Here is a 25,680-nt window from a genome sequence, read left to right on the forward strand (position 1 = left end):
CTATAGACTATAGACCCTGCTATAGACCCTGCTATAGACTATAGACCCTGCTATAGACCCTGCTATAGACCCTGCTATAGACTATAGGCCCTGCTATAGACCCTGCTATAGACTATAGGCCCTGCTATAGACCCTGCTATAGACCCTGCTATAGACCCTGCTATAGACTATAGACCCTGCTATAGACCCTGCTATAGACCCTGCTATAGGACCTGCTATAGGCCCTGCTATAGGACCTGCTTTAGGACCTGCTATAGACTATAGACCCTGCTATAGGCCCTGCTATAGACCCTGCTATAGACCCTGCTATAGACTATAGACCCTGCTATAGGCCCTGCTATAGACCCTGCTATAGGACCTGCTATAGACCCTGCTATAGACCCTGCTATAGACTATAGACCCTGCTATAGGCCCTGCTTTAGGACCTGCTATAGACTATAGACCCTGCTATAGACCCTGCTATAGACCCTGCTATAGACCCTGCTATAGGCCCTGCTATAGGACCTGCTATAGGCCCTGCTATAGACCCTGCTATAGACCCTGCTATAGACCCTGCTATAGACCCTGCTATAGGCCCTGCTATAGGCCCTGCTATAGGCCCTGCTATAGGACCTGCTATAGGACCTGCTATAGGACCTGCTATAGGCCCTGCTATAGACCCTGCTATAGGCCCTGCTATAGACCCTGCTATAGGCCCTGCTATAGGACCTGCTATAGGACCTGCTATAGACTATAGGCCCTGCTATAGGACCTGCTATAGACTATAGGACCTGCTATAGGCCCTGCTATAGGACCTGCTATAGGACCTGCTATAGACTATAGGCCCTGCTATAGGCCCTGCTATAGACCCTGCTATAGACCCTGCTATAGGACCTGCTATAGGACCTGCTATAGACTATAGGCCCTGCTATAGGCCCTGCTATAGACCCTGCTATAGGACCTGCTATAGACTATAGACCCTGCTATAGGACCTGCTATAGACCCTGCTATAGGCCCTGCTATAGACTATAGACCCTGCTATAGACCCTGCTATAGACTATAGGACCTGCTATAGGACCTGCTATAGGACCTGCTATAGGCCCTGCTATAGACCCTGCTATAGGCCCTGCTATAGGACCTGCTATAGGACCTGCTATAGACTATAGGCCCTGCTATAGGACCTGCTATAGACTATAGGACCTGCTATAGGACCTGCTATAGGACCTGCTATAGACTATAGGCCCTGCTATAGGCCCTGCTATAGACCCTGCTATAGACCCTGCTATAGGACCTGCTATAGGACCTGCTATAGACTATAGGCCCTGCTATAGGCCCTGCTATAGACCCTGCTATAGGACCTGCTATAGACTATAGACCCTGCTATAGGACCTGCTATAGACCCTGCTATAGACCCTGCTATAGGCCCTGCTATAGGCCCTGCTATAGACCCTGCTATAGGCCCTGCTATAGGCCCTGCTTTAGGACCTGCTTTAGACTATAGACCCTGCTATAGACCCTGCTATAGACCCTGCTATAGACCCTGCTATAGACTATAGGCCCTGCTATAGGCCCTGCTTTAGGACCTGCTTTAGACTATAGACCCTGCTATAGACCCTGCTATAGACTATAGACCCTGCTATAGACCCTGCTATAGACTATAGACCCTGCTATAGACCCTGCTTTAGGACCTGCTTTAGACTATAGGACCTGGTCACCTGTGAGGTGATCAGGTGTCTGTTGTTGTTGCCTCTAACATGTCCTAGAATCGCCATAGAAACATGTCTGACAACGTGTGTCTATTGAGCCTCTTGTGATAGTGATAAACCCAGCTTACAGAAACAGGCTGCATCTTTTCAAGTGGTGGGGGGGTCTTCTCTCAGATCGGGACGTTGAGCACTCAGTCTGCGTCCCAAATGGCTCCCTATTTCATATATAGGGCCGATGGCGCTCTGGTCAAAAGTATTACACTCTATAGGGAATGGGGTGTAATTTAGAAAATGTCCTCCTTGAGGCAAATGTCACATTCTTCACATTCTCTCCCGACAGGTATGTCACCAAGAGATTTAATACTGCACTTTCGACACAAGGTACATTTTTATGTGTTTTGAGGCAAGCAGATGGTTTGTAAAGGTTTAAGATGGAGTCCCAAATGTCACCCTATTCCCTATATATATAGTGCGCTACTTTTGAGTAGGCCGAAGAACCGTAGCCCTTAGAACCGTAGCCCTTAGAACCGTAGCCCTTAGAACCGTAGCCCGAAGAACCGTAGCCCGAAGAACCGTAGCCCTTAGAACCGTAGCCCTTAGAACCGTAGCCCTTAGAACCGTAGCCCGAAGAACCGTAGCCCGAAGAACCGTAGCCCTTAGAACCGTAGCCCTTAGAACCGTAGCCCTTAGAACCGTAGCCCTTAGAACCGTAGCCCGAAGAACCGTAGCCCGAAGAACCGTAGCCCGAAGAACCGTAGCCCGAAGAACCGTAGCCCTTAGAACCGTAGCCCTTAGAACCGTAGCCCGAAGAACCGTAGCCCTTAGAACCGTAGCCCTTAGAACCGTAGCCCTTAGAACCGTAGCCCTTAGAACCCTAGCCCTTAGAACCGTAGCCCTTAGAACCGTAGCCCGAAGAACCGTAGCCCGAAGAACCGTAGCCCTTAGAACCGTAGCCCGAAGAACCGTAGCCCGAAGAACCGTAGCCCGAAGAACCGTTGCCCTTAGAACCGTAGCCCGAAGAACCGTAGCCCGAAGAACCGTAGCCCGAAGAACCGTTGCCCTTAGAACCGTAGCCCGAAGAACCGTAGCCCGAAGAACCGTTGCCCTTAGAACCGTAGCCCGAAGAACCGTAGCCCAGGCCCCTATGGGGATCTGGTCTAAAGTAGTGCACTATAAACCTTGTAGGGTGCCATTTGGGAAATCCTCCTGGAAACATCTGCCAAGATTTGTAGTTTAGTTGTTGTTGTTGTGCTTTAACTGAAATGCTTCCTTATTAACTCTCCCCTTCTCTCTCTCTCTCTCTCCCCCCCTCAGGTTCTGATCCTCTTCAAGCTGATTCTGCTGGAGAAGAAGGTGAACACAGCATATCACAACCATACCACAAATGACATGCCACACACACACTTTGACCTCACAGCAAGATGGCACGTCGCCAGTCGTCGTATACCCAAGAGGGACAGGAGGAGCATAAGTCCCTGGAGGTGTCTCAGCTCGCGGTAGATGACTGTGTGTGTGTGTGTGTGTGTGTGTGTGTGTGTGTGTGTGTGTCCCTCTCAGGTTCTGTTCTACGTGTCTCCAGTTAACAGGCTAGTAGGAGCTCTGATGACCGTACTCTCACTGTTCCCAGGTGAGAGTCCACCAGTCACTCATGGGTCTCAAATGGCACCCTATTCCCTATATACAGTAGTGCGCTACTTTTGACCAGATCCCTATGGGTGATATAGTGAATATGGGTGATATAGTGAATATGGGTGATATAGTGAATATGGGTGATGTAGTGAATATGGGTGATATAGTGAATATGGGTGATGTAGTGAATATGGGTGATGTAGTGAATATGGGTGATGTAGTGAATATGGGTGATGTAGTGGGTGATGTAGTGAATATGGGTGATATAGTGAATATGGGTGATGTAGTGAATATGGGTGATGTAGTGGGTGATGTAGTGAATATGGGTGATATGGTGAGTATGGGTGATATGGTGAATATGGGTGATGTAGTGAATATGGGTGATATAGTGAATATGGGTGATGTAGTGAATATGGGTGATGTAGTGAATATGGGTGATATAGTGAATATGGGTGATATGGTGAATATGGGTGATATGGTGAATATGGGTGATATGGTGAGTATGGGTGATATGGTGAATATGGGTGATATAGTGAATATGGGTGATGTAGTGAATATGGGTGATATAGTGAATATGGGTGATATAGTGAATATGGGTGATATAGTGAATATGGGTGATGTAGTGAATATGGGTGATGTAGTGAATATGGGTGATGTAGTGAATATGGGTGATGTAGTGAATATGGGTGATGTAGTGAATATGGGTGATGTAGTGAATATGGGTGATATAGGGTATATGGGTGATGTGGGTGATATCGTGAATATGGGTGATATGGGGAATATTGTTGAGTATTTGTGATTGGGTGATACATTGAATATGGGGAATATAGTGAATATAGGTGATATTGTGAGTATGGTGGATATGGGTGATGTAGTGAATATGGGTGATGTAGTGAATATGGGTGATGTAGGGTATATGGGTGATGTGGGTGATATAGTGAATATGGGTGCCATTTGGTACACACATTGTTGGATTCTTCTTCCCCCATACTGAAGGTCAAAGGTCATGTTGAGTCCTATAGGTCAGGATATCATGTATGCTGTGTTCCTTCCTCTAGGTATGATAGAGCACGGCCTGGCTGACTCCTCCCACTACCGGCCCAAGAGCAGCGTCTCCGAGAACATCACTACAGGAGACAGTGTGTCGCGGGCAGAGGACTTGGTCTCCGTTTCCATCACTGACATCGCCAACGCCACCGTGGAGCTAATGGGGGAGGACCACACCACCTCCACCGTGAAGGCTTCCCCAGAGACCTCCACCCCAGCCAGGGAGAACACCCAGCTGAAACCCCCTTCCTGGACTTCCCCGGACTCCTCCGAGAGCGACTGGGAGACCCTGGATCCCAGTGTTTTGGAGGAAGGGACTAGAGACTCAGAGACGGGGGGTTCAGGGGGCCTGGAGCACCCGGAGACAGGTATCCCCGTCACGGTGCAGCCTCGGGGCCTGTCGGCGGGGCCAGGAGGCCAGGGAGCCGTCTCTCAGGGCTTGGTGTCTGGACTGGAAGAGGACCAATATGGCCTGCCACTTGCCATCTTCACCAAGGTACCTAACGCAACACACATCCTTTCAGCGTATACTTGGAAAGCTCTTTATTAGCATCTGTAGATCTCTCTCACCATCCACCAATCAACTAGCAGTGTTTCCACAGAGACCTCGACCTGCTTTTTAAATTATTCACTATTTAAAAAGCTATTAAAAAGCTATATTCATTATTTAAATTATACATGTTGCCAAGATAACAGCCACCTGATCTAGCGATCCTCTGGAGTTACAGGTTGGGGGGTGATCGTTCCTCTGGAGTTACAGGTTGGGAGGTGATCGTTCCTCTGGAGTTACAGGTTGGGGGGGTGATCGTTCCTCTGGAGTTACAGGTTGGGGGTTGATCGTTCCTCTGGAGTTACAGGTTGGGAGGTGATCGTTCCTCTGGAGTTACAGGTTGGGGGGGGTGATCGTTCCTCTGGAGTTACAGGTTGGGGGGGTGATCGTTCCTCTGGAGTTACAGGTTGGGAGGTGATCGTTCCTCTGGAGTTACAGGTTGGGGAGGTGATCGTTCCTCTGGAGTTACAGGTTGGGGAGGTGATCGTTCCTCTGGAGTTACAGGTTGGGGGGGTGATCGTTCCTCTGGAGTTACAGGTTGGGGGGTGATCGTTCCTCTGGAGTTACAGGTTGGGAGGTGATCGTTCCTCTGGAGTTACAGGTTGGGGGGGTGATCGTTCCTCTGGAGTTACAGGTTGGGGAGGTGATCGTTCCTCTGGAGTTACAGGTTGGGGGTTGATCGTTCCTCTGGAGTTACAGGTTGGGAGGTGATCGTTCCTCTGGAGTTACAGGTTGGGGGGGGTGATCGTTCCTCTGAAGTTACAGGTTGGGGGGTGATCGTTCCTCTGGAGTTACAGGTTGGGGGTGATCGTTCCTCTGGAGTTACAGGTTGGGAGGTGATCGTTCCTCTGAAGTTACAGGTTGGGGGGGTGATCGTTCCTCTGGAGTTACAGGTTGGGGGGGTGATCGTTCCTCTGGAGTTACAGGTTGGGGGGGTGATCGTTCCTCTGAAGTTACAGGTTGGGGGTGATCGTTCCTCTGAAGTTACAGGTTGGGGGGTGATCGTTCCTCTGGAGTTACAGGTTGGGGGGTGATCGTTCCTCTGGAGTTACAGGTTGGGGGGTGATCGTTCCTCTGAAGTTACAGGTTGGGGGGGTGATCGTTCCTCTGGAGTTACAGGTTGGGGGGTGATCGTTCCTCTGGAGTTACAGGTTGGGGGGTGATCGTTCCTCTGGAGTTACAGGTTGGGGGGTGATCGTTCCTCTGAAGTTACAGGTTGGGGGGTGATCGTTCCTCTGGAGTTACAGGTTGAGGGGTGATCGTTCCTCTGGAGTTACAGGTTGGGGGGGTGATCGTTCCTCTGGAGTTACAGGTTGGGGAGGTGATCGTTCCTCTGGAGTTACAGGTTGGGGGGTGATCGTTCCTCTGGAGTTACAGGTTGGGGGGTGATCGTTCCTCTGGAGTTACAGGTTGGGGGGTGATCGTTCCTCTGGAGTTACAGGTTGGGGGGTGATCGTTCCTCTGGAGTTACAGGTTGGGGGGTGATCGTTCCTCTGGAGTTACAGGTTGGGGGGTGATCGTTCCTCTGGAGTTACAGGTTGGGGGGGTGATCGTTCCTCTGAAGTTACAGGTTGGGGGGTGATCGTTCCTCTGGAGTTACAGGTTGGGGGGTGATCGTTCCTCTGGAGTTACAGGTTGGGGGGTGATCGTTCCTCTGGAGTTACAGGTTGGGGGGGTGATCTATTAGTCATCATAGAAAAACATCCTGATAGAGATTTAATCTGTAATATGTAGATTTAATCTGTAATATGTAGATTTAATCTGTAATATGTAGATTTAATCTGTAATCTGTAATATGTAGATTTAATCTGTAATATGTAGATTTAATCTGTAATATGTAGATTTAATCTGTAATATGCAGATTTAATCTGTAATATGTAGATGTAATCTGTAATACGTAGATTTAATCTGTAATCTGTAATATGTAGATTTAATCTGTAATATGTAGATTTAATGTAAACCCCGTCATAGATGTCAGTTGGTCAGGTATTTGCGTTTCAAAGCGCAATGATGGGTGTGGTGAGAAGAGCTAGGTGCTTTTCCAGTACTACAGGGACACACACACACACACACACACACACACACACACACACACAAGCTCTGCTTTTCTAGTACTACAGGGACAAACACACACACACACACACAAGCTCTGATTTTCCAGTGCTACAGACACACACACACACACACACACACATACAAGCTCTGCTTTTCCAGTACTACAAGGACACACACACACACACACACACACACACACACACACACACAAGCTCTGCTTTTCCAGTACTACAGGGACACACACACACACACACACAAGCTCTGCTTTTCTAGTACTACAGGGACAAACACACACACACAAGCGCTGCTTTCCAGTACTACAAGAACACACACACACACACACACACACACACACACACACACAAACATACAAGCTGTGCTTTTCCAGTACTCCCAGCGGGGTAAAAAGTCTGTTTATTCACCAGAGGATTGCATAACACCATGGTAAACATTGACCCAGTACAAACAACATATAATAATGATACTGTAACCTGGATGTTGGGTGTGTCCTATCTCTGACTAGATCTAACTCTACACACACACACACACACACACACACATTAGTGACCTTTAACCTGTATGTGTGTCGTTGCCAGGGTTACCTGTGCCTGCCCTACATGGCCTTGCAGCAGCACCACCTGCTGTCAGACGTTACGGTGCGCGGCTTTGTTGCCGGGGCAACCAACATCCTCTTCCGTCAGCAGAGGCACCTGAGTGATGCAATCGTTGACGTGAGTCTTGCTCCATCTCTTCTCTCTCTCCTTCTCTACATCTCTCTACCTCTCTCCTTGTTTCTCCCTCTCTCTCTCCATCTCTCTCCATCTCTTCTCTCTCTCCTTCTCTACATCTCTCTACCTCTCTCCTTATTTCTCCCTCTCTCTCCATATATTCTCTCTCCATCTCTCCATATATTCTCTCTCCCTCTCTCTCCCTCTCTCTCCATCTCTCCTCTCTCCCTCTCTCTCCATCTCTCTCCATATATTCTCTCTCCCTCTCTCTCCCTCTCTCTCCCTCTCTCTCCCTCTCTCTCCCTCTCTCTCCATCTCTCCTCTCTCCCTCTCTCTCCCTCTCTCTCCCTCTCTCTCCCTCTCTCTCCATATATTCTCTCTCCATCTCTCTCCATATATTCTCTCTCCATCTCTCTCCATATATTCTCTCTCCATCTCTCTCCATATATTCTCTCTCCATCTCTCTCCATCTCTCTCCCTCTCTCTCCCTCTCTCTCCATCTCTCTCCATATATTCTCTCCATGTATTGACATGGGAAGCGTCTGTTTACATTACCAAAACAAGGGAAATAAGCACTAACCTGAACAGTAAACATCACAAACATCACAAAAGAATATCGACATTTCAAATGTTATATTATTGGCTATGTAGAGTGTTGTAACAAATAGTTGAAGTGATTTACTGTCAACGCCCAGGTCTGACAGAATCTGTGCAGAAGATCTAGGTGCTGCTGTAGGCCCTCCTTGGTTGGTGACAGAAGCACCAGATCATCAGCAATAGTAAACATTTGACTTCAGATTCTAGTAGGGTGAGGCCGGGTGCTGCAGACTGTTCTAGTGCCCTCGCCAATTCATTGATATACTGTATAAATGCTGCATCCCTGTTTCACCCCACAGCTCTGAGGAAAGAAATGTTTTTTTGTTGCCACTATTAACCCCACACTTGTTTGTGTACATGGATTTTACAATGTCGTATATTTTCCCCCCGATACCGCTTTCCATCAATTTATATAGCAGACCCTCATACCAAATTGAGTCAAAAGCTTTTTGGAAATCAACAAAGCATGAGAAGACTTTTGTTTTGTTTTGGTTTGTTTGTCAGTTAGGGTGTGCAGGGTGAATACGTGGTCTGTCATACGGTAATTTGGTAAAAAGCCAATTTGACATTTGCTCAGTACATTGTTTTCACTGAGGAAAAGTATGAGTCTGTTGTTAATGATAATGCAGAGGATTTTCCCAAGGTTGCTGTTGACTCATATCCCATGGTAGTTATTGAGGTCAAATTTGTCTCCACTTTTGTCGATTGGGGTGATCAGTCCTTGGTTCCACATATTGTGGAAGATGCCAGAGCTGAGGATGATGTTAAAGAGTTTTAGTATAGCCAATTGGAATTTGTGGTCTATATATTATAATTTCATTGAGGATACCATCAACACCACAGGCCTTATTGGGTTGGAGGGTTTTTATTTTGTCCTGGAGTTTATTCAAGGTAATTGGAGAATCCAGTGGGTTCTGATAGTCTTTAATAGCTGACTAAGATTTGTATTTGATCATGAATATGTTTTTGCTGTTTGTTCTTTGTTATAGAGCCATAAATATTGGAGAAGTGGTTTACCCATACATCTCTGTTTTGGATAGATAATTCTTCATGTTGTTTGTTTAGTGTTTTCCAATTTTCCCAGAAGTGGTTAGAGTCTATGGTTCTTCAATTCCATCTCTCTCCATCTCTTCTTTCTCCTGGGTCCAGTGGGCCAAAATGTGTATTATACTAAGGTTGTGTCCCAAATGACACCCTATTCCCTACGCAGTGCACTACTTTTGACCAGAGTTACAGAGTTTGACTGGGTTATAGATGTTACCATATCCTTCATTATCCATGTTGACAGTGCTCTGTTTTCTTGTTCTGGAAGTGTTTAATTCTCCCATGTTTATCAGATTTGACCTGTTTTTCCCAGGTATCTTGAGTTAGTGTGTGTGTGTGTGTGTGTGTGTGTGTGTGTGTGTGTGTGTGTGTGTGTGTGTGTGTGTGTGTCCGTGTCCGTGTCCATCCCACTAGGTGGAGGAAGCTAAGCTCCAGATCGGGGACCCTGAGTTGAGGAAAGTGCTAGGTCTGACCACGGCTGACCTGCGATTTGCTGACTACCTGGTCAAACACGTGACAGAGAACCGCGAGGACGTGTTTCTGGACGGGACCGGCTGGGAGGGAGGGGACGAGTGGATCAGGGCCCAGTTTGGACTCTACATACACTCCCTCCTATCCTCCACCTTACTAGAAGGTATTGATTTTACACACTCCCTCCTATCCTCCACCTTACTAGAAGGTATTGATTTTACACACTCCCTCCTATCCTCCACCTTACTAGAAGGTATTGATTTTACACACTCCCTCCTATCCTCCACCTTACTAGAAGGTATTGATTTTACACACTCCCTCCTATCCTCCACCTTACTAGAAGGTATTGATTTTACACACTCCCTCCTATCCTCCACCTGACTAGAAGGTATTGATTTTACACACTCCCTCCTATCCTCCACCTTACTAGAAGGTATTGATTTTACACACTCCCTCCTATCCTCCACCTTACTAGAAGGTATTGATTTTACACACTCCCTCCTATCCTCCACCTGACTAGAAGGTATTGATTTTACACACTCCCTCCTATCCTCCACCTTACTAGAAGGTATTGATTTTACACACTCCCTCCTATCCTCCACCTGACTAGAAGGTATTGATTTTACACACTCCCTCCTATCCTCCACCTTACTAGAAGGTATTGATTTTACACACTCCCTCCACCTGACCAGAAGGTATTGATTTTACACACTCCCTCCTATCCTCCACCTGACTAGAAGGTATTGATTTTACACACTCCCTCCTATCCTCCACCTTACTAGAAGGTATTGATTTTACACACTCCCTCCTATCCTCCACCTTACTAGAAGGTATTGATTTTACACACTCCCTCCTATCCTCCACCTTACTAGAAGGTATTGATTTTACACACTCCCTCCTATCCTCCACCTTACTAGAAGGTATTGATTTTACACACTCCCTCCACCTTACTAGAAGGTATGGATTTTACACACTCCCTCCTATCCTCCACCTTACTAGAAGGTATTGATTTTTGCAGGTCCATCAGCAGTCATCTTCTATTCAACCATCAATGAAATGGATCTACTCAAACTAATATTCTGTTTCCACATTTTTCTATGAATTCGTTAGTTAGCAAAACTCTGAACTTGATTACTAATCTTTCCCTCTATCAAGTCTATAGATTCATGTCTCATTAGCACAGAGATAATCATTTGTTTTCAGAGGATTTCACAACTAAAGGCTAAATGTTTGTTTCTCTCTCTGTCTCTCTCTCTGTCTCTCTCTCTGTCTCTCTGTCTCTCTCTCTGTCTCTCTCTCTCTCTCTCTGTGTCTCTCTCTCTCTCTGTGTCTCTCTCTCTCTCTGTGTCTCTCTCTGTCTCTCTCTCTATCTCTCTCTCTGTCTCTCTCTCTGTCTCTCTCTCTGTCTCTCTCTGTGTCTCTCTCTGTGTCTTTCTCTGTCTCTGTGTGTGTCCAGATAATGAGAAGTTGCTAGCAGACTGGGGCGCTCCCTTCATCTCAGCCTGGAGGATCACACACAACTACAGAGTGTGGTTCATCAACAAGCACCCAGCCATGGCCGAGATCACCCCAGGGTAAGAGAGACATTCTGGGGGTAGGATAGGGCAGGAGGGGAGTTGGGGACCAAAGGTAGGTGGGTGTTGTACTGGTCACAACTACAGAGATTGTGGTTCAGCACCAAGCACCCAGCCATGGCCAAGATCACCCCAGGGTAAGAGAGACATTCTGGGGGTAGTAGAGGGTCTGAAGGTGGTAGCTTGGTGTTGGATTGGTCATCTTTAGTGTCTTCTAAATGTAAAATATCTAGATGTTTGACTTGGATAAATAACCTGTTTTATTTCCTCCTTTCTCAGTCATCCGTTCCAAGGACAGTACAGTGCTGCTGATCTGAAATTACGATTCTCACAGTGAGTACTTCAGTCTAATTAAGATTCTCACAGTGAATACTTCAGTCTAATTAAGATTCTCACAGTGAGTACTTCAGTCTAATTAAGATTCTCACAGTGAGTACTTCAGTCTAATTAAGATTCTCACAGTGAGTACTTCAGTCTAATTAAGATTCTCACAGTGAGTACTTCAGTCTAATTAAGATTCTCACAGTGAATACTTCAGTCTAATTACCATTCTCACAGTGAGTACTTCAGTCTAATTAAGATTCTCACAGTGAGTACTTCAGTCTAATTAAGATTCTCACAGTGAGTACTTCAGTCTAATTACCATTCTCACAGTGAGTACTTCAGTCTAATTAAGATTCTCACAGTGAGTACTTCAGTCTAATTACGATTCTCACAGTGAGTACTTCAGTCTAATTAAGATTCTCACAGTGAGTACTTCAGTCTAATTACGATTCTCACAGTGAGTACTTCAGTCTAATTAAGATTCTCACAGTGAGTACTTCAGTCTAATTACGATTCTCACAGTGAGTACTTCAGTCTAATTACGATTCTCACAGTGAGTACTTCAGTCTAATTAAGATTCTCACAGTGAGTACTTCAGTATTCTTTGACATCTATTGATTACAGTTATACATATCTGTAATATAGGCTATATCACACAATGTAATCATTGAAATGACAATCTCACAAAAACATGCAGATGTCTGCCTCCCAGTGGTGAGGTTTGGTAGTGTTTCTATACCAGGTAGAATGTGGCATAATGCAGATCCATCATAAAAAGGCATTTCACTGCTTCTCATTTCACTGCTTGTCTGATTATAATAATACACTATAGATAGTGAATCTATTTTTTTCGCCAAGTACTGTAAAAAGGCTGTGGCCTATTCCATCAACTCAGTGGCCTTGTGCATAGTGTCAGCCCTGAGATTGGAAGGTTGGGAGTTCGATCCCCGGCAGAGTCATACCAAAGACTGTAAAAATGTGACCCAATGTGTGTCTACTTGGCACTCAGCATTAAGGAGATAGATTGGGGGGGTAAGGCCTTACGATGAGACTACAGTCCTGTCCACAGGGTTTATTTGTACATTAAGCTGCTTCACACTACAGAAAGCAGTTATGTCCACAAGGCTACTTCCTTATGAGCAGAGATGTCCACAAGACCAAGTCAACTCTTTCGTGGGAAGAGTCAAGTCATAGTGTTGAGGACCAGCAGGTATAAATCAGGGTAAATTAATGTTTTTCCCTCGGTGTGTAGACCTAGACCAGGTTTCTGCTGAGCAAATCCTCCTGCCATCTTGCCAAACTGTATTCAGAGAGAAGTTGGGAAAATGAATCCCAAACCAAGTGGACATCCAGAAGTCTCCACCACAGTACCATGGTGTCACTGACTCCTTACATATTGACCATATTCTAAACTGGGATAAAGGAATGAGCGGTCCGCACACAGAATATAGCTGATTCCCAGTGACGTCTCCCTGCATCTAAATATGCTGTACGTTACATATACTATATTTCTACCTAATCTGTATTTGTTTTTAGCCCAGCACCGGTAGTCTCAAATTTAGGATGTGCATATGGCCCTCCCTTCCTCCATGTTCTAAACTCTGGTGTTCTAAACTCTTTAAACTCTGGTGTTCTAAACTCTTTAAACTCTGGTGTTCTAAACTCTGGTGTTCTACACTCTGGTGTTCTACACTCTGGTGTTCTAAACTCTTTAAACTCTGGTGTTCTAAACTCTGGTGTTCTACACTCTGGTGTTCTACACTCTGGTGTTCTAAACTCTTTAAACTCTGGTGTTCTAAACTCTGGTGTTCTAAACTCTGGTGTTGTAAACTCTGGTGTTCTAAACTCTTGTGTTGTAAACTCTGGTGTTCTAAACTCTTTAAACTCTTGTGTTTTAAACTCCGTGTTCTAAACTCTGGTGTTCTAAACTCTGGTATTCTACACTCTGGTGTTCTACACTCTGGTGTTCTACACTCTGGTGTTCTAAACTCTGGTGTTCTACACTCTGGTGTTCTAAACTCTGGTGTTCTACACTCTGGTGTTCTACACTCTGGTGTTCTAAACTCTTTAAACTCTGGTGTTCTAAACTCTGGTGTTCTAAGCTCTTTAAACTCTGGTGTTCTAAACTCTTTAAACTCTTGTGTTCTAAACTCTTGTGTTCTAAACTCTTGTGTTCTAAACTCTGTGTCCTCAACTCCATATTCTTATGTAACATATGCCATGTTTCACTGCAGGTGCCATGTTTCACTGCAGTCACACTATTTCATAGAGTACTAAGCTACTAATAACTGTCCTGTTGTGATGGTGATAGAGAAAGACACCAGGTCTCATATTTCGTTCCGTCCATTAATTATGACAGAGGTTCATTCTCAAAAACCTTTGCTGGCGGTCTTCAGGCCGTGGCTTGGGTTACGTTCCAGGAAGTGTATAGGAAATGTGATCCTGCCATGCGTTGACTATCCCAGGTCTCCTGGGCTACCCTCCAAACATTTCCCCCTGCCTCTAGGGCTACCCTCCAGACATTTCCCCCTGCCTCTAGGGCTACCCTCCAGACATTTCCCCCTGCCTCTAGGGCTACCCTCCAGACATTTCCCCCCTGCCTCCACCCTATGTCGGCGTCCCAAATGGCACCCCATTCCCTATATAGCGCATTACTTTTGACCGGGACCCATAGGGAATAGAATGTACTATATAGGGAATAGGGTGCCATTTGGGACGCATGCCACGAGTCTTCATCCGTAACTTCTCTATTGATGGCTTTATGGTGAGAACATGAAGAGATCTGCTTTATGGTGAGAACATGGAGAGATCTGCTTTATGGTGAGAACATGGAGAGATCTGCTTTATGGTGAGAACATGGAGAGATCTGCTTTATGGTGAGAACATGGAGAGATCTGCTTTATGGTGAGAACATGGAGAGATCTGCTTTATGGTGAGAACATGGAGAGATCTGCTTGGCGGTGAAAACATGGAGAGATCTGCTTTATGGTGAGAACATGGAGAGATCTGCTTGGCGGTGAGAACATGGAGAGATCTGCTTGGCGGTGAGAACATGGAGAGATCTGCTTTATGGTGAGAACATGGAGAGATCTGCTTGGCGGTGAGAACATGGAGAGATCTGCTTGGCGGTAAGAACATGGAGAGATCTGCTTGGTGGTGAGAACATGGAGAGATCTGCTTTATGGTGAGAACATGGAGAGATCTGCTTTATGGTGAGAACATGGAGAGATCTGCTTTATGGTGAGAACATGGAGAGATCTGCTTTATGGTGAGAACATGGAGAGATCTGCTTTATGGTGAGAACATGGAGAGATCTGCTTTATGGTGAGAACATGGAGAGATCTGCTTTATGGTGAGAACATGGAGAGATCTGCTTGGCGGTGAGAACATGGAGAGATCTGCTTTATGGTGAGAACATGGAGAGATCTGCTTGGCGGTGAGAACATGGAGAGATCTGCTTTATGGTGAGAACATGGAGAGATCTGCTTGGTGGTGAGAACATGGAGAGATCTGCTTGGTGGTGAGAACATGGAGAGATCTGCTTTGTGGTGAGAACATGGAGAGATCTGCTTTATGAAGATTCAGTATCAGGTCATTCAACATCCCTGCTATACTCTGATAGTGTAAGACACTGAATCAAATCAAATCAAAGTTTATTTGTCACATGCTCCAAATACAACAGGTGTAGACCTTAAAATGAAATGCTTACTTACAGGCCTTAACCAACAGTGCAATTTTGTAAGTAAAAAATAGGTATTAGGTGAACAATAGATAAGGAAATAAAAAACAACAGTAAAAAGACTGAAAAATAACAGTAGCGAGGCTATAACAGTAGAGAGGCTATATACAGTAGAGAGGCTATATACAGTAGAGAGGCTATATACAGTAGCGAGGCTATATACAGTAGAGAGGCTATATACAGTAGAGAGGCTATATACAGTAGCGAGGCTATATACAGTAGAGAGGTTATATACAGTAGTGAGGCTATATACAGTAGAGAGGCTATATACAGTAGAGAGGCTATATACAGTAGAGAGGCTATAGACAGTAGCGAGGCTATATACAGTAGAGAGGCTATATACAGGCACCGGTTAGTCGGGCTGATTGAGGTAGTGTGTAGATATGGTTAGAGTGACTATGCATATATGATAAACGGAGAGTAGCAGCAGCGTAAAAGAGGGGTTGGGGGGGCACACAATTCAAATAGTCCGGGTAGCCATTTGATTACCTGTTCAGGAGACTTATGGCTTGGGGGTAAAAACTGTTGAGAAGCCTTTTTGTCCTAGACTTGGCACTCCGGTACCGCTTGCCATGCGGTAGTAGAGAGAACAGTCTATGACTAGGGTGGCTGGGGTCAATTTTTAGGGCCTTCCTCTGACACCGCATGGTATAGAGGTCCTGGATGACAGGCAGTTTAGCCTCAGTGATGCAACCAGTCAGGATGCTCTCGATGTTGCAGCTGTAGAACCTTTTGAGGATCTGAGGACCCATGCCAAATCTTTTTAGTTTCCTGAGGGGGAATAGGCTTTGTCGTGCCCTCTTCACGACTGTCTTGGTGTGTTTGGACCATGTTAGTTTGTTGGTGATGTGGACACCGAGGAACTTGAAGCTCTCAACCTGTTGCATTACTGTGAAGGCTGCCATGCATTGGTACAGTGAGAGTTCAGAGGAGTAGCTACAGTTGGAAGTTTACATGCACTTAGGTTGGAGTCATTAAAACTCGGTTTTCAACCACTCCACAAATTTCTTGTTAAACAAACTATGGTTTTGGCAAGTCGGTTAGGACATCTACTTTGTGCATGACACAAATCATTTTTCCAACAGTTGTTTACAGACAGATTATTTCACTTATAATTCACTGTATCACAATTCCAGTGGGTCAGAAATGTACATACACTAAGTTGACTGTGCCCTTAAACAGCTTGGAAAATTCCAGAAAATGATGTCATGGCTTTAGAAGCTCCTGATAGGCTAATTTACATACTTTGAGTCAATTGGAGGTGTACCTGTGGATGTATTTCAAGGCCTACCTTCAAACTCAGTGCCTCTTTGCTTGACATCATGGGGAAATCAGCCGAGACCTCAGAAAAAAAATTGTAGACCTCCACAAGTCTGGTTCATCCTTGGGAGCAATTTCCAAACGCCTGAAGGTACCACGTTCATCTGTACAAACAATAGTACGCAAGTATAAACACCATGGGACCACGCAGCAGTCATACCGCTCAGGAAGGAGATGCGTTCTGTCTCCTAGAGATGAACATACTTTGGTGTGAAAAGAGCAAATCAATCCCAGAACAACAGCAAAGGACATTGTGAAGATGCTGGAGGAAACAGGTACAAAAGTATCTATATCCACAGTAAGAAGAGTCCTATATCGACATAACCTGAAAGGCCACTCAGCAAGGAAGAAGCCACTGGTCCAAAACCGACATAAAAGCCAGACTTCAGTTTGCAACTGCACATGGGGACAAAGATCGTACTTTTTGGAGAAATGTCCTCTGGTCTGATGAAACAAAAATAGAACTGTTTGGCCATAATGACCATCGTTATGTTTGGAGGAAAACGGTGAGGCTTGCAAGTCGAAGAACACCATCCCAACTGTGAAGCACGGGGGTGGCAGGATCATGTTGTGGGGGTGCTTTGCTGCAGGAGGGACTGGTGCACTTCACAAAATAGATGGCATCATGAGGGAGGAGAATTATATGGATATATTGAAGCAACATCTCAAGACATCAGTCAGGAAGTTAAAGCTTGGTCACAAATAGGTCTTCCAAATGGACAATGACCCAAGCATACTTCCAAAGTTGTGGCAAAATGGTTTAAGGACAACAATATTATTAATTAAGGTATTGGAGAGGCGATCATAAAGCCCTGACCTCAATCCTACATAAAATCTGTGGGCAGAACTGAAAAAGCGTGTGCGAGCAAGTTGGCCTACAAACCTGACTCAGTTACACCAGCTCTGTCAGGAGTAATGGGCCAAAGTTCACCCAATTTATTGTGGGAAGCTTGTGGAAGGCTACCCGAAACATTTGACCAAAGTTAAACAATTTAAAGGCAATGCTACCAAATACTAATTGAGTGTATATAAACTTCTGACCCACTGGGAATGTGATGAAAGAAATAAAGGCTGAAATAAATCATTCTCTCCACTATTATTCTGACATTTCACATTCTTAAAATAAAGTGGTGATCCTAACTGACCTAAGACAGGGAATTTTTTACTAGGATTAAATGTCAGGAATTGTGAAAAACTGAGTTTAAATGTATTTGTCTAAGGTGTATGTAAACTTCCGACTTCAACTGTAGGTGAGAGAAGTGTGTTGTGGTAGTGAGGTCGGCAACGGGGACGAAGTGTCAATGGAACACGAGGGGTTCATTATTCCCTACGTAGTGCACTACATTTGACCAGAGCCCTTTAGAGTATACAGTGCCATTTGGGTGTTGAATTTCATATTTTATTTAATCTTTATTTAACTAGGCAAGTCAGTTAAGAACAAATTCTTATTTACAATGGCGGCCTACCCCGGCCAAACCCCTAACCCGGATGACGCTGGGCCAATTGTGCGCCGCCCTATGGGACTCCCAATCACGGAATCGAACCAGGGTCTGTAGTGACGCCTCTAGCACTGAGATACAGTGCCTTATACCACTGCGCCACTCGGGAGCCCAAAGAGGTGTATGGCTGAGTGTCTCCTGCACTATAAACTCTGGGAGTAGAGAGTCAAATGGTACCCTATTCCCTTTATAATGCATTACCTTTCACCCATAGGGTTCTGTTCAAAAAGTAGGGCACTGTGTAGGGCATAGGGGGCCATCAGAGACGCATCCGTCAGACAGGAAGTTTGGCAGTTGGCCATCTAAGCTTCTGAGGAATAAATGGAGCTTATTTCCTGCCTCAGCTTTGTAGCCCGGGTTCGTTTCTACACAAAAACACTGGGGTTTTCAGCTTCATCTCACGATATGTCTCCTTCCTCTGTGACTGTCTTAGATGTGTCAGGGGCATATGTTGATTGGCATTGTGTAAGGCTTCCTTCCCATCACTGACAGATGGGCTGAAGAAAACACACAGATTAGATCAGGGCAATGTTCAGTAGGGAAAACGTAGCAAACTCTTTTTCAACAGAAAATGGATATCTGTATTATTATTGGACAAGTCTAGGTAGTACCCTCCCATTTCATTTTGTTTTCAAAACGTTTTGTCCCATACTGAATACGACCCATGAGGTTCTGTCTCACCACCATCACCACCAAAGATACAACCAGGCTGGATTTAGTTGTATATTTGTTGTGAAATGTATCCAGGATAACATCTGGCCACTCCAGCTCCGCTCTCAGGTTGGATGATTAGATCTCTCAACCTCTCTCACTACTAACAGGCTGTAGTAACACACACACACACACACACACACACACACAGTGTTAAGAACATTCAGATAGACCACTACTGTTTGTTTCTTGGAAGAGCAGAGAAATGTCACACTGCTACCCAGGGTTTATTTCTGGGTTCCAGGTGGTTGGTGGGTTGGTTGTGACTGAGTAGCCATTTTGTTTTCTCTCTGAATTTCAGCTCGGTGCAGAACAGTGAGCGTGGGAAGAAGATGGGGGCAGCTGTGATCACCACCAGTCGGAGTGTTGTGCAGACTGGGAAGGCAGTAGGTGAGACAGAGTCAGTCTCTCTAGCCAACCCTTCCCCAGTGAGACAGACAATCCAACTCTCTAGCCAACCTTTCTCCAGTGAGACAGACAGACAGACAGTCTCTCTAGCCAACCCTTCCCCAGTGAGACAGACAATCCAACTCTCTAGCCAACCTTTCTCCAGTGAGACAGACAGACAGACAGTCTCTCTAGCCAACCCTTCCCCAGTGAGACAAACAGACCGACATACTAACAGGAAAACCAGAATCTTGCAAACAAAATGTCTGGAAAATCTGGGGTTTTTGGGAAAGTTGTTGTAATTTTGCAACCCTAACAGTACAGTACTTTACAGGGCATTCAGGAAAGTATTCAGATACCTTCACTTTTTCCACATTTTATTACGTTTCAGCCTAGACATTTTTGCAAATGTATTATAAATAAATAAAAAAGAGAAATATTCCATTTACATAAGTATTCTCTGGAGCAGGTTTTCATCAAGGATCTCTCTGTACTTTGCTCTGTTCATCTTTCCCTCGATCCTGACTAGTCTCCCAGTCCCTGCCACTGAACAACATCCCCACAGCATGATGCTGCCACCACCATGCTTCACTGTAGGGATGGTGCCAGGTTTCCTCCAGACGTGACGCTTGGCATTCAGGCCAAAGAGTTCAATCTTGGTTTCATCAGACCAGAGAATCCTGTTTCTCATGGTCTGAGAGTCTTTAGGTGCCTTTTGACAAACTCCAAGAGGGCTGTCATGTGCCTTTTACTGAGGAGTGGCTTCTGTCTGGCCACTCTACCATAAAAGCCTGATTGGTGGAGTGCTGCAGAGATGGTTGTCCTTCTGGAAGGTTCTCCCATCTCCACAGAGGAACTCTGGAGCTCTGTCAGAGTGACCATCGTGTTCTTGGTCACCTCCTTGACCAAGGCCCTTCTCCCCCAATTGCTCAGTTTTCCGGTCAGCCAGATCTAGGAAGAGTCTTGGTGGTTCCAAACTTCTTCCATTTAAGAATGATGGAGGCCACTATGTTCTTGGGGACCTTCAATGCTGCAGAAATGTTTTGTTACCCTTAACAAGATCTGTGCCTCGACACAATCCTGTCTCGAAGCTCTACAAACAATTCCTTCGTCCTTATGGCTTGATTTTGCTCTGACATGTACTGTAAACTGTGGAACCTTATATAGACAGGTGTGTGCCTTTCCAAATCATGTCCGATCAATTGAATTTACCACAGGTGGACTCCAATCAAGTTGTAGAAACATCTCAAGGATGATCAATGGAAACAGGATGCACATGAGCTCAATTTCGAGTCTCATAGCAAAGTGTCTGAATTCTTATGTAAATAAGATATTTCTGTTTATTATATTTTATAAATTTGTACACAAAAAATATTAATTAATTATTGCTTTGTCATTATGGAGTATTGTGTGTAGATTGATGAGGGAAAAATATATATTTCATCCATTTTAGAGTAAGGCTGTAATGTAACAAAATGTGGAAAAAGTCAAGGTGTCTGAATACTTTCCGAATGCACGACTCCCAGATGGGAGGATGTCGACTCCCAGATGTATATCTAATCCCTCCTGTCTCCATCCTCCAGGTCAGTCGGTGGGTGGAGCTCTGAGCAGCGCTAAGTCAGCCATGTCCTCCTGGTTCTCTACGTTGGCACCGCCAGCTATCGTACCCACTTCAGCATCCTCACCAGACCCTCAGTTACCTACAGAGACCAAGCCTTGACCACCTGCCTGTCTACCTGTCCCTTCTCACAGCAGCTGTCTAGAGGGAGAGACTAGGGTTAACCTACCCCCCCCCCTCTCCCCTGACTCTCTCAATTAATCTTTCCTTGATTTCTTGCACTCTTTCTCCTCATTCTCAAACTCCACTGGAGAAAAAAGTCAGAGGGGAGGGATCTTGGACTGTGTCCTCCAATACAGTTGAGAAGGAGATACTTCTCCTCCTATCAGATCACGACATTTTTTTTACCTTTATTGTAACTAGGCAAGTCAGTTAAGAACAAATTCTTATGTACAATGACAGCCTAGGAACAGTGGGTTAACTGCCTTGTTCAGGGGCAGAACGACAGATTTCTTACCTTGTCAGCTCGGGGATTCAATCTTGCAACCTTTCGGTTACAAGTCCAACGCTCTAACCACTAGGCTATCTGCCGCCCCTGGATGGCAAACAGATGGATCCTGTTTGTGTCCCAAATGGCACCCTATTCTATGGAACCCTACCCGTCTATAGTGCACTACAGTTTTTCAAAAGGGAAAAAAATACTTTAAAAAATATATATATTTTTTTATAGAGGGAATAGATTGCCATTTAGGATGCGTCCCAGGTGTCCAGGACCTTCCTTTCATCCTCTATACCCAGGTTACAACTGCTCCAGCATGGAGGACAGACAGGCAGACAGGCAGGCAGACAGACAGACAGACAGACAGACAGACAGACAGACAGACAGACAGACACTTCTGTCATTCCCCAAAAAGACAAACAGACATTTCCATGCTCAGAGTCTCAGCCACTTTAGATTTGAGTGTTGTCTCTGTTTTATTCCACACCAGTGTTTTTCTCTAGCTGTATATCAACAAGGTGTATACTGTATATACTGACAGTCTTTAATGACAGTGTGAGTTGCTGTCTACGTCGGAATGGCGCCACTCCTACGCGACTCCCGTCCCTGCAGGCAGAATCGACACGCTATCTGACCTAACACAATGGCGTTACTGTAAATCATCAAGACATTGGGGCCAGAGCAAGTTCATCTCACATTGAACAGGTTGACTCCCAAATGGAAACCTATCCCATATATATAGTGCACTACTTCTGGCCAGATCCCTAAGGGGTGGGTGGGAGGGTTGGGTGGGTGGGTGGGTGGGTTGGCGTGTTGGTAGGTTGGGTGGGTGGGTGGGTTGGCGTGTTAGGTTGGGTGGGTGGGTGGGCGTGTTGGTTGGGTGGGTGGGTGGGAGGGTTGGTAGGGTGGGTGGGTGGGTGGGAGGGTTGGTGTGTTGGTGGGTTGGTGGTTGGGCTGGTTGGGTTGGTGGGCGGGTTAGGTTGGGTGGGTTGTTGGGTTGGCAGGTTGGGTGGGAGGGTTGGTGTGTTGGTAGGTTGGGTGGGTGGGAGGGTTGGCGTGTTGGTAGGTTGGGTTCGTTCCATTTGGAACACATTCTGTTCGTCACTCCTTCAGGAAGAGAAAACTGGTTTGGACTCTCATTATATCCATACTATGATAGAATACTGTCTTATGGTGACATGTCATAGTGAACTCTATAGAGAGATGGAAGGCTGGAGGAATGTGGGATATAAACAAATGTACTAATGTATTTACTCTTTTTTTTTATATTGATGTAGTTCAGTCCTTGAGCTGTTCTTGTCTATTCATGTTCTGTATTATGTTTCATGTTTTGTGTGGAATCCAGGAAGAGTAGCTGCTGCTATAACAACAGCTAATGGGGATCCTAATAAAATACCAAAAACAAGTTTGTTGGACTCCCACATAATCATTATGGTTTCCCTCTTCGTCATGACAACACTGGAACCAATCACTACTAATCTATGAACCACACCAACTACTGTGTGTCTGACATAGCACCCTATTCCCTATATGGTGCACTACTTTTGACCAGTGGCTTTGGTCGGGATATCGTTAGGGTATTTCATGGGCCTCGGGATATCGTTAGGGTATTTCTGTGCATTCAAATTGCCATCAATAAGTTAAAATGTTGTATGTAGTTTAAGCCCACCACCACCATGGGACACTGTTCACAACGTTGACATCAGAAAACCGCTTACGCAGACGACGCCATGGACGTGGTCTGCGGTTGTGAGGCCAGTTGGACGTACTGCCAAATTCTTTAAAACGACGTTGGAAGCAGTTTATGTAGAGAAATGAACATTAAATTGTCTGGCAACAGTTCTGGTGGACCTTCCTGAAGTCAGCATGCAAATTGTATGCTACCTCAAAACTTGAGACATCTGTGGCATTGTGTTGTGTGACAAAACTGCACATTTTAGAGTGGCTTTTTATTGTCCCCAGCACAAGGTGCAACTGTGTAGTGATCATGCTGTTTAATCAGCTTCTTGATGTGCTGCACCTGTCAGGTGGATGGATTATCTTGGCAAAGGAGAAATGCTCACTAACAGGGATGTACACATTTGAGATAAGCTTTCTGTGCATATGGAACATTTTTGGGATGTTTTATTTCAGCTCATGAAAGATGGGACCAACACTTTACATGTTGCGTTTATATTTCTGTTCGGTATATATCTATGTGCATTCTTAGTAGCCTCTACTTGTCACTTTGAGATCATTACGGTCTTCTCTCCCCAACTGTTTTTATTTGAGATGATTACAGTAACTCTTCTCTCCCCGACTGTTTGTATTTGAGATGATTACAGTAACTCTTCTCTCCCCGACTGTTTGTATTTGAGATGATTACAGTAACTCTTCTCTCCCCAACTGTTTGTATTTGAGATGATTACAGTAACTCTTCTCTCCCCAACTGTTTGTATTTGAGATGATTACAGTAACTCTTCTCTCCCCAACTGTTTGTATTTGAGATGATTACAGTAACTCTTCTCTCCCCAACTGTTTGTATTTGAGATGATTACAGTAACTCTTCTCTCCCCAACTGTTTGTATTTGAGATGATTACAGTAACTCTTCTCTCCCCAACTGTTTGTATTTGAGATGATTACAGTAACTCTTCTCTCCCCAACTGTTTGTATTTGAGATGATTACAGTAACTCTTCTCTCCCCAACTGTTTGTATTTGAGATGATTACAGTAACTCTTCTCTCCCCAACTGTTTGTATTTGAGATGATTACAGTAACTCTTCTCTCCCCAACTGTTTGTATTTGAGATTCTTACTGTTTGTATTTGAGATGCCATTTGAAGCTGTTAGATTACTAGTAGTTTCTAACAACAGTTAGGCAGGCATGCTCTGAGAACATGACTGTCTGTAATGGCACCCTATTTCCTATATAGTGAGCTCCTTTTGTCTTGACTTGGGCCTATAGGTGGTAGACTATATAGGGTGCCATTTTGGACACGCTCAGGTCCAGTTATTATTTTTCAACCGTAATGCTGTCTTTCTGTCGGCTGTCTGAATGATGGCTGTCTGAATGATGGCTGTATGAATGATGGCTGTCTTTCTGTCGGCTGTCTGAATGATGGCTGTCTTTCTGTTGGCTGTCTGAATGATGGCTGTCTTTCTGTTGGCTGTCTGAATGATGGATGTCTTTCCGTCGCTGTCTGAACGTTGCTGTCTGAATGATGGATGACTTTCTGTCGGCTGTCTGAATGATGGCTGTCTTTCTGTCGGCTGTCTGAATGATGGCTGTCTTTCTGTTGGCTGTCTGAATGATGGCTGTCTTTCCGTCGCTGTCTGAATGATGGCTGTCTTTCTGTCGGCTGTCTGAATTATGGCTGTCTTTCTGTCGGCTGTCTGAATGATGGATGTCTGAATGATGGCTGTCTGAATGATGGATGACTTTCTGTCGGCTGTCTGAATGATGGCCGTCTTTCTGTCGGCTGTCTGAATGATGGCCGTCTTTCCGTCGCTGTCTGAATGATGACTGTCTTTCTGTCGGCTGTCTGAATGATGGCCGTCTTTCTGTCGGCTGTCTGAATGATGGCCGTCTTTCTGTCGGCTGTCTGAATGATGGCCGTCTTTCCGTCGTGTGTCTGAATGATGGCTGTCTTTCCGTCGCTGTCTGAATGATGGTTGTCTTTCTGTCGGCTGTCTGAATGATGGCCGTCTTTCTGTCGGCTGTCTGAATGATGGCCGTCTTTCCGTCGCTGTCTGAATGATGGCTGTCTTTCCGTCGCTGTCTGAATGATGGTTGTCTTTCTGTCGGCTGTCTGAATGATGGCTGTCTTTCTGTCGGCTGTCTGAATGATGGCCGTCTTTCCGTCGCTGTCTGAATGATGGCTGTCTTTCCGTCGCTGTCTGAATGATGGTTGTCTTTCTGTCGGCTGTCTGAATGATGGCTGTCTTTCTGTCGGCTGTCTGAATGATGGCCGTCTTTCCGTCGCTGTCTGAATGATGGCTGTCTTTCCGTCGCTGTCTGAATGATGGCTGTCTTTCTGTCGGCTGTCTGAATGATGGCCGTCTTTCTGTCGGCTGTCTGAATGATGGCCGTCTTTCCGTCGCTGTCTGAATGATGGCTGTCTTTCTGTCGGCTGTCTGAATGATGGCCGTCTTTCCGTCGGCTGTCTGAATGATGGCCGTCTTTCCGTCGCTGTCTGAATGATGGCTGTCTTTCCGTCGCTGTCTGAATGATGGTTGTCTTTCTGTCGGCTGTCTGAATGATGGCTGTCTTTCTGTCGGCTGTCT

General features: G+C 45.3%; 1 protein-coding gene across 2 annotated transcripts in view; it reads left to right on the top strand.

The window, feature by feature from the left end:
- LOC115149153 (late secretory pathway protein AVL9 homolog) overlaps positions 1-21,163 on the top strand; it is a 43,927-nt gene extending 22,764 nt beyond the window's left edge. For both annotated transcript variants that reach the window (XM_029691727.1, XM_029691734.1), the window contains 10 exons: positions 2,026-2,066; positions 3,000-3,038; positions 3,243-3,312; positions 4,373-4,857; positions 7,563-7,697; positions 9,750-9,969; positions 11,263-11,380; positions 11,660-11,713; positions 19,275-19,363; positions 20,944-21,163. In XM_029691727.1, the coding sequence (XP_029547587.1) occupies positions 2,026-2,066; positions 3,000-3,038; positions 3,243-3,312; positions 4,373-4,857; positions 7,563-7,697; positions 9,750-9,969; positions 11,263-11,380; positions 11,660-11,713; positions 19,275-19,363; positions 20,944-21,080 (1,388 nt within the window). In that variant the 3' untranslated portion in view covers positions 21,081-21,163. The remainder of the gene's footprint in view (positions 1-2,025; positions 2,067-2,999; positions 3,039-3,242; positions 3,313-4,372; positions 4,858-7,562; positions 7,698-9,749; positions 9,970-11,262; positions 11,381-11,659; positions 11,714-19,274; positions 19,364-20,943) is intronic.
- The last annotated feature ends 4,517 nt before the right edge of the window (positions 21,164-25,680 follow it).

The sequence above is a fragment of the Salmo trutta genome, chromosome 2, assembly GCF_901001165.1.
Source record: "Salmo trutta chromosome 2, fSalTru1.1, whole genome shotgun sequence".
NCBI classification, from domain to species: domain Eukaryota; kingdom Metazoa; phylum Chordata; class Actinopteri; order Salmoniformes; family Salmonidae; genus Salmo; species Salmo trutta.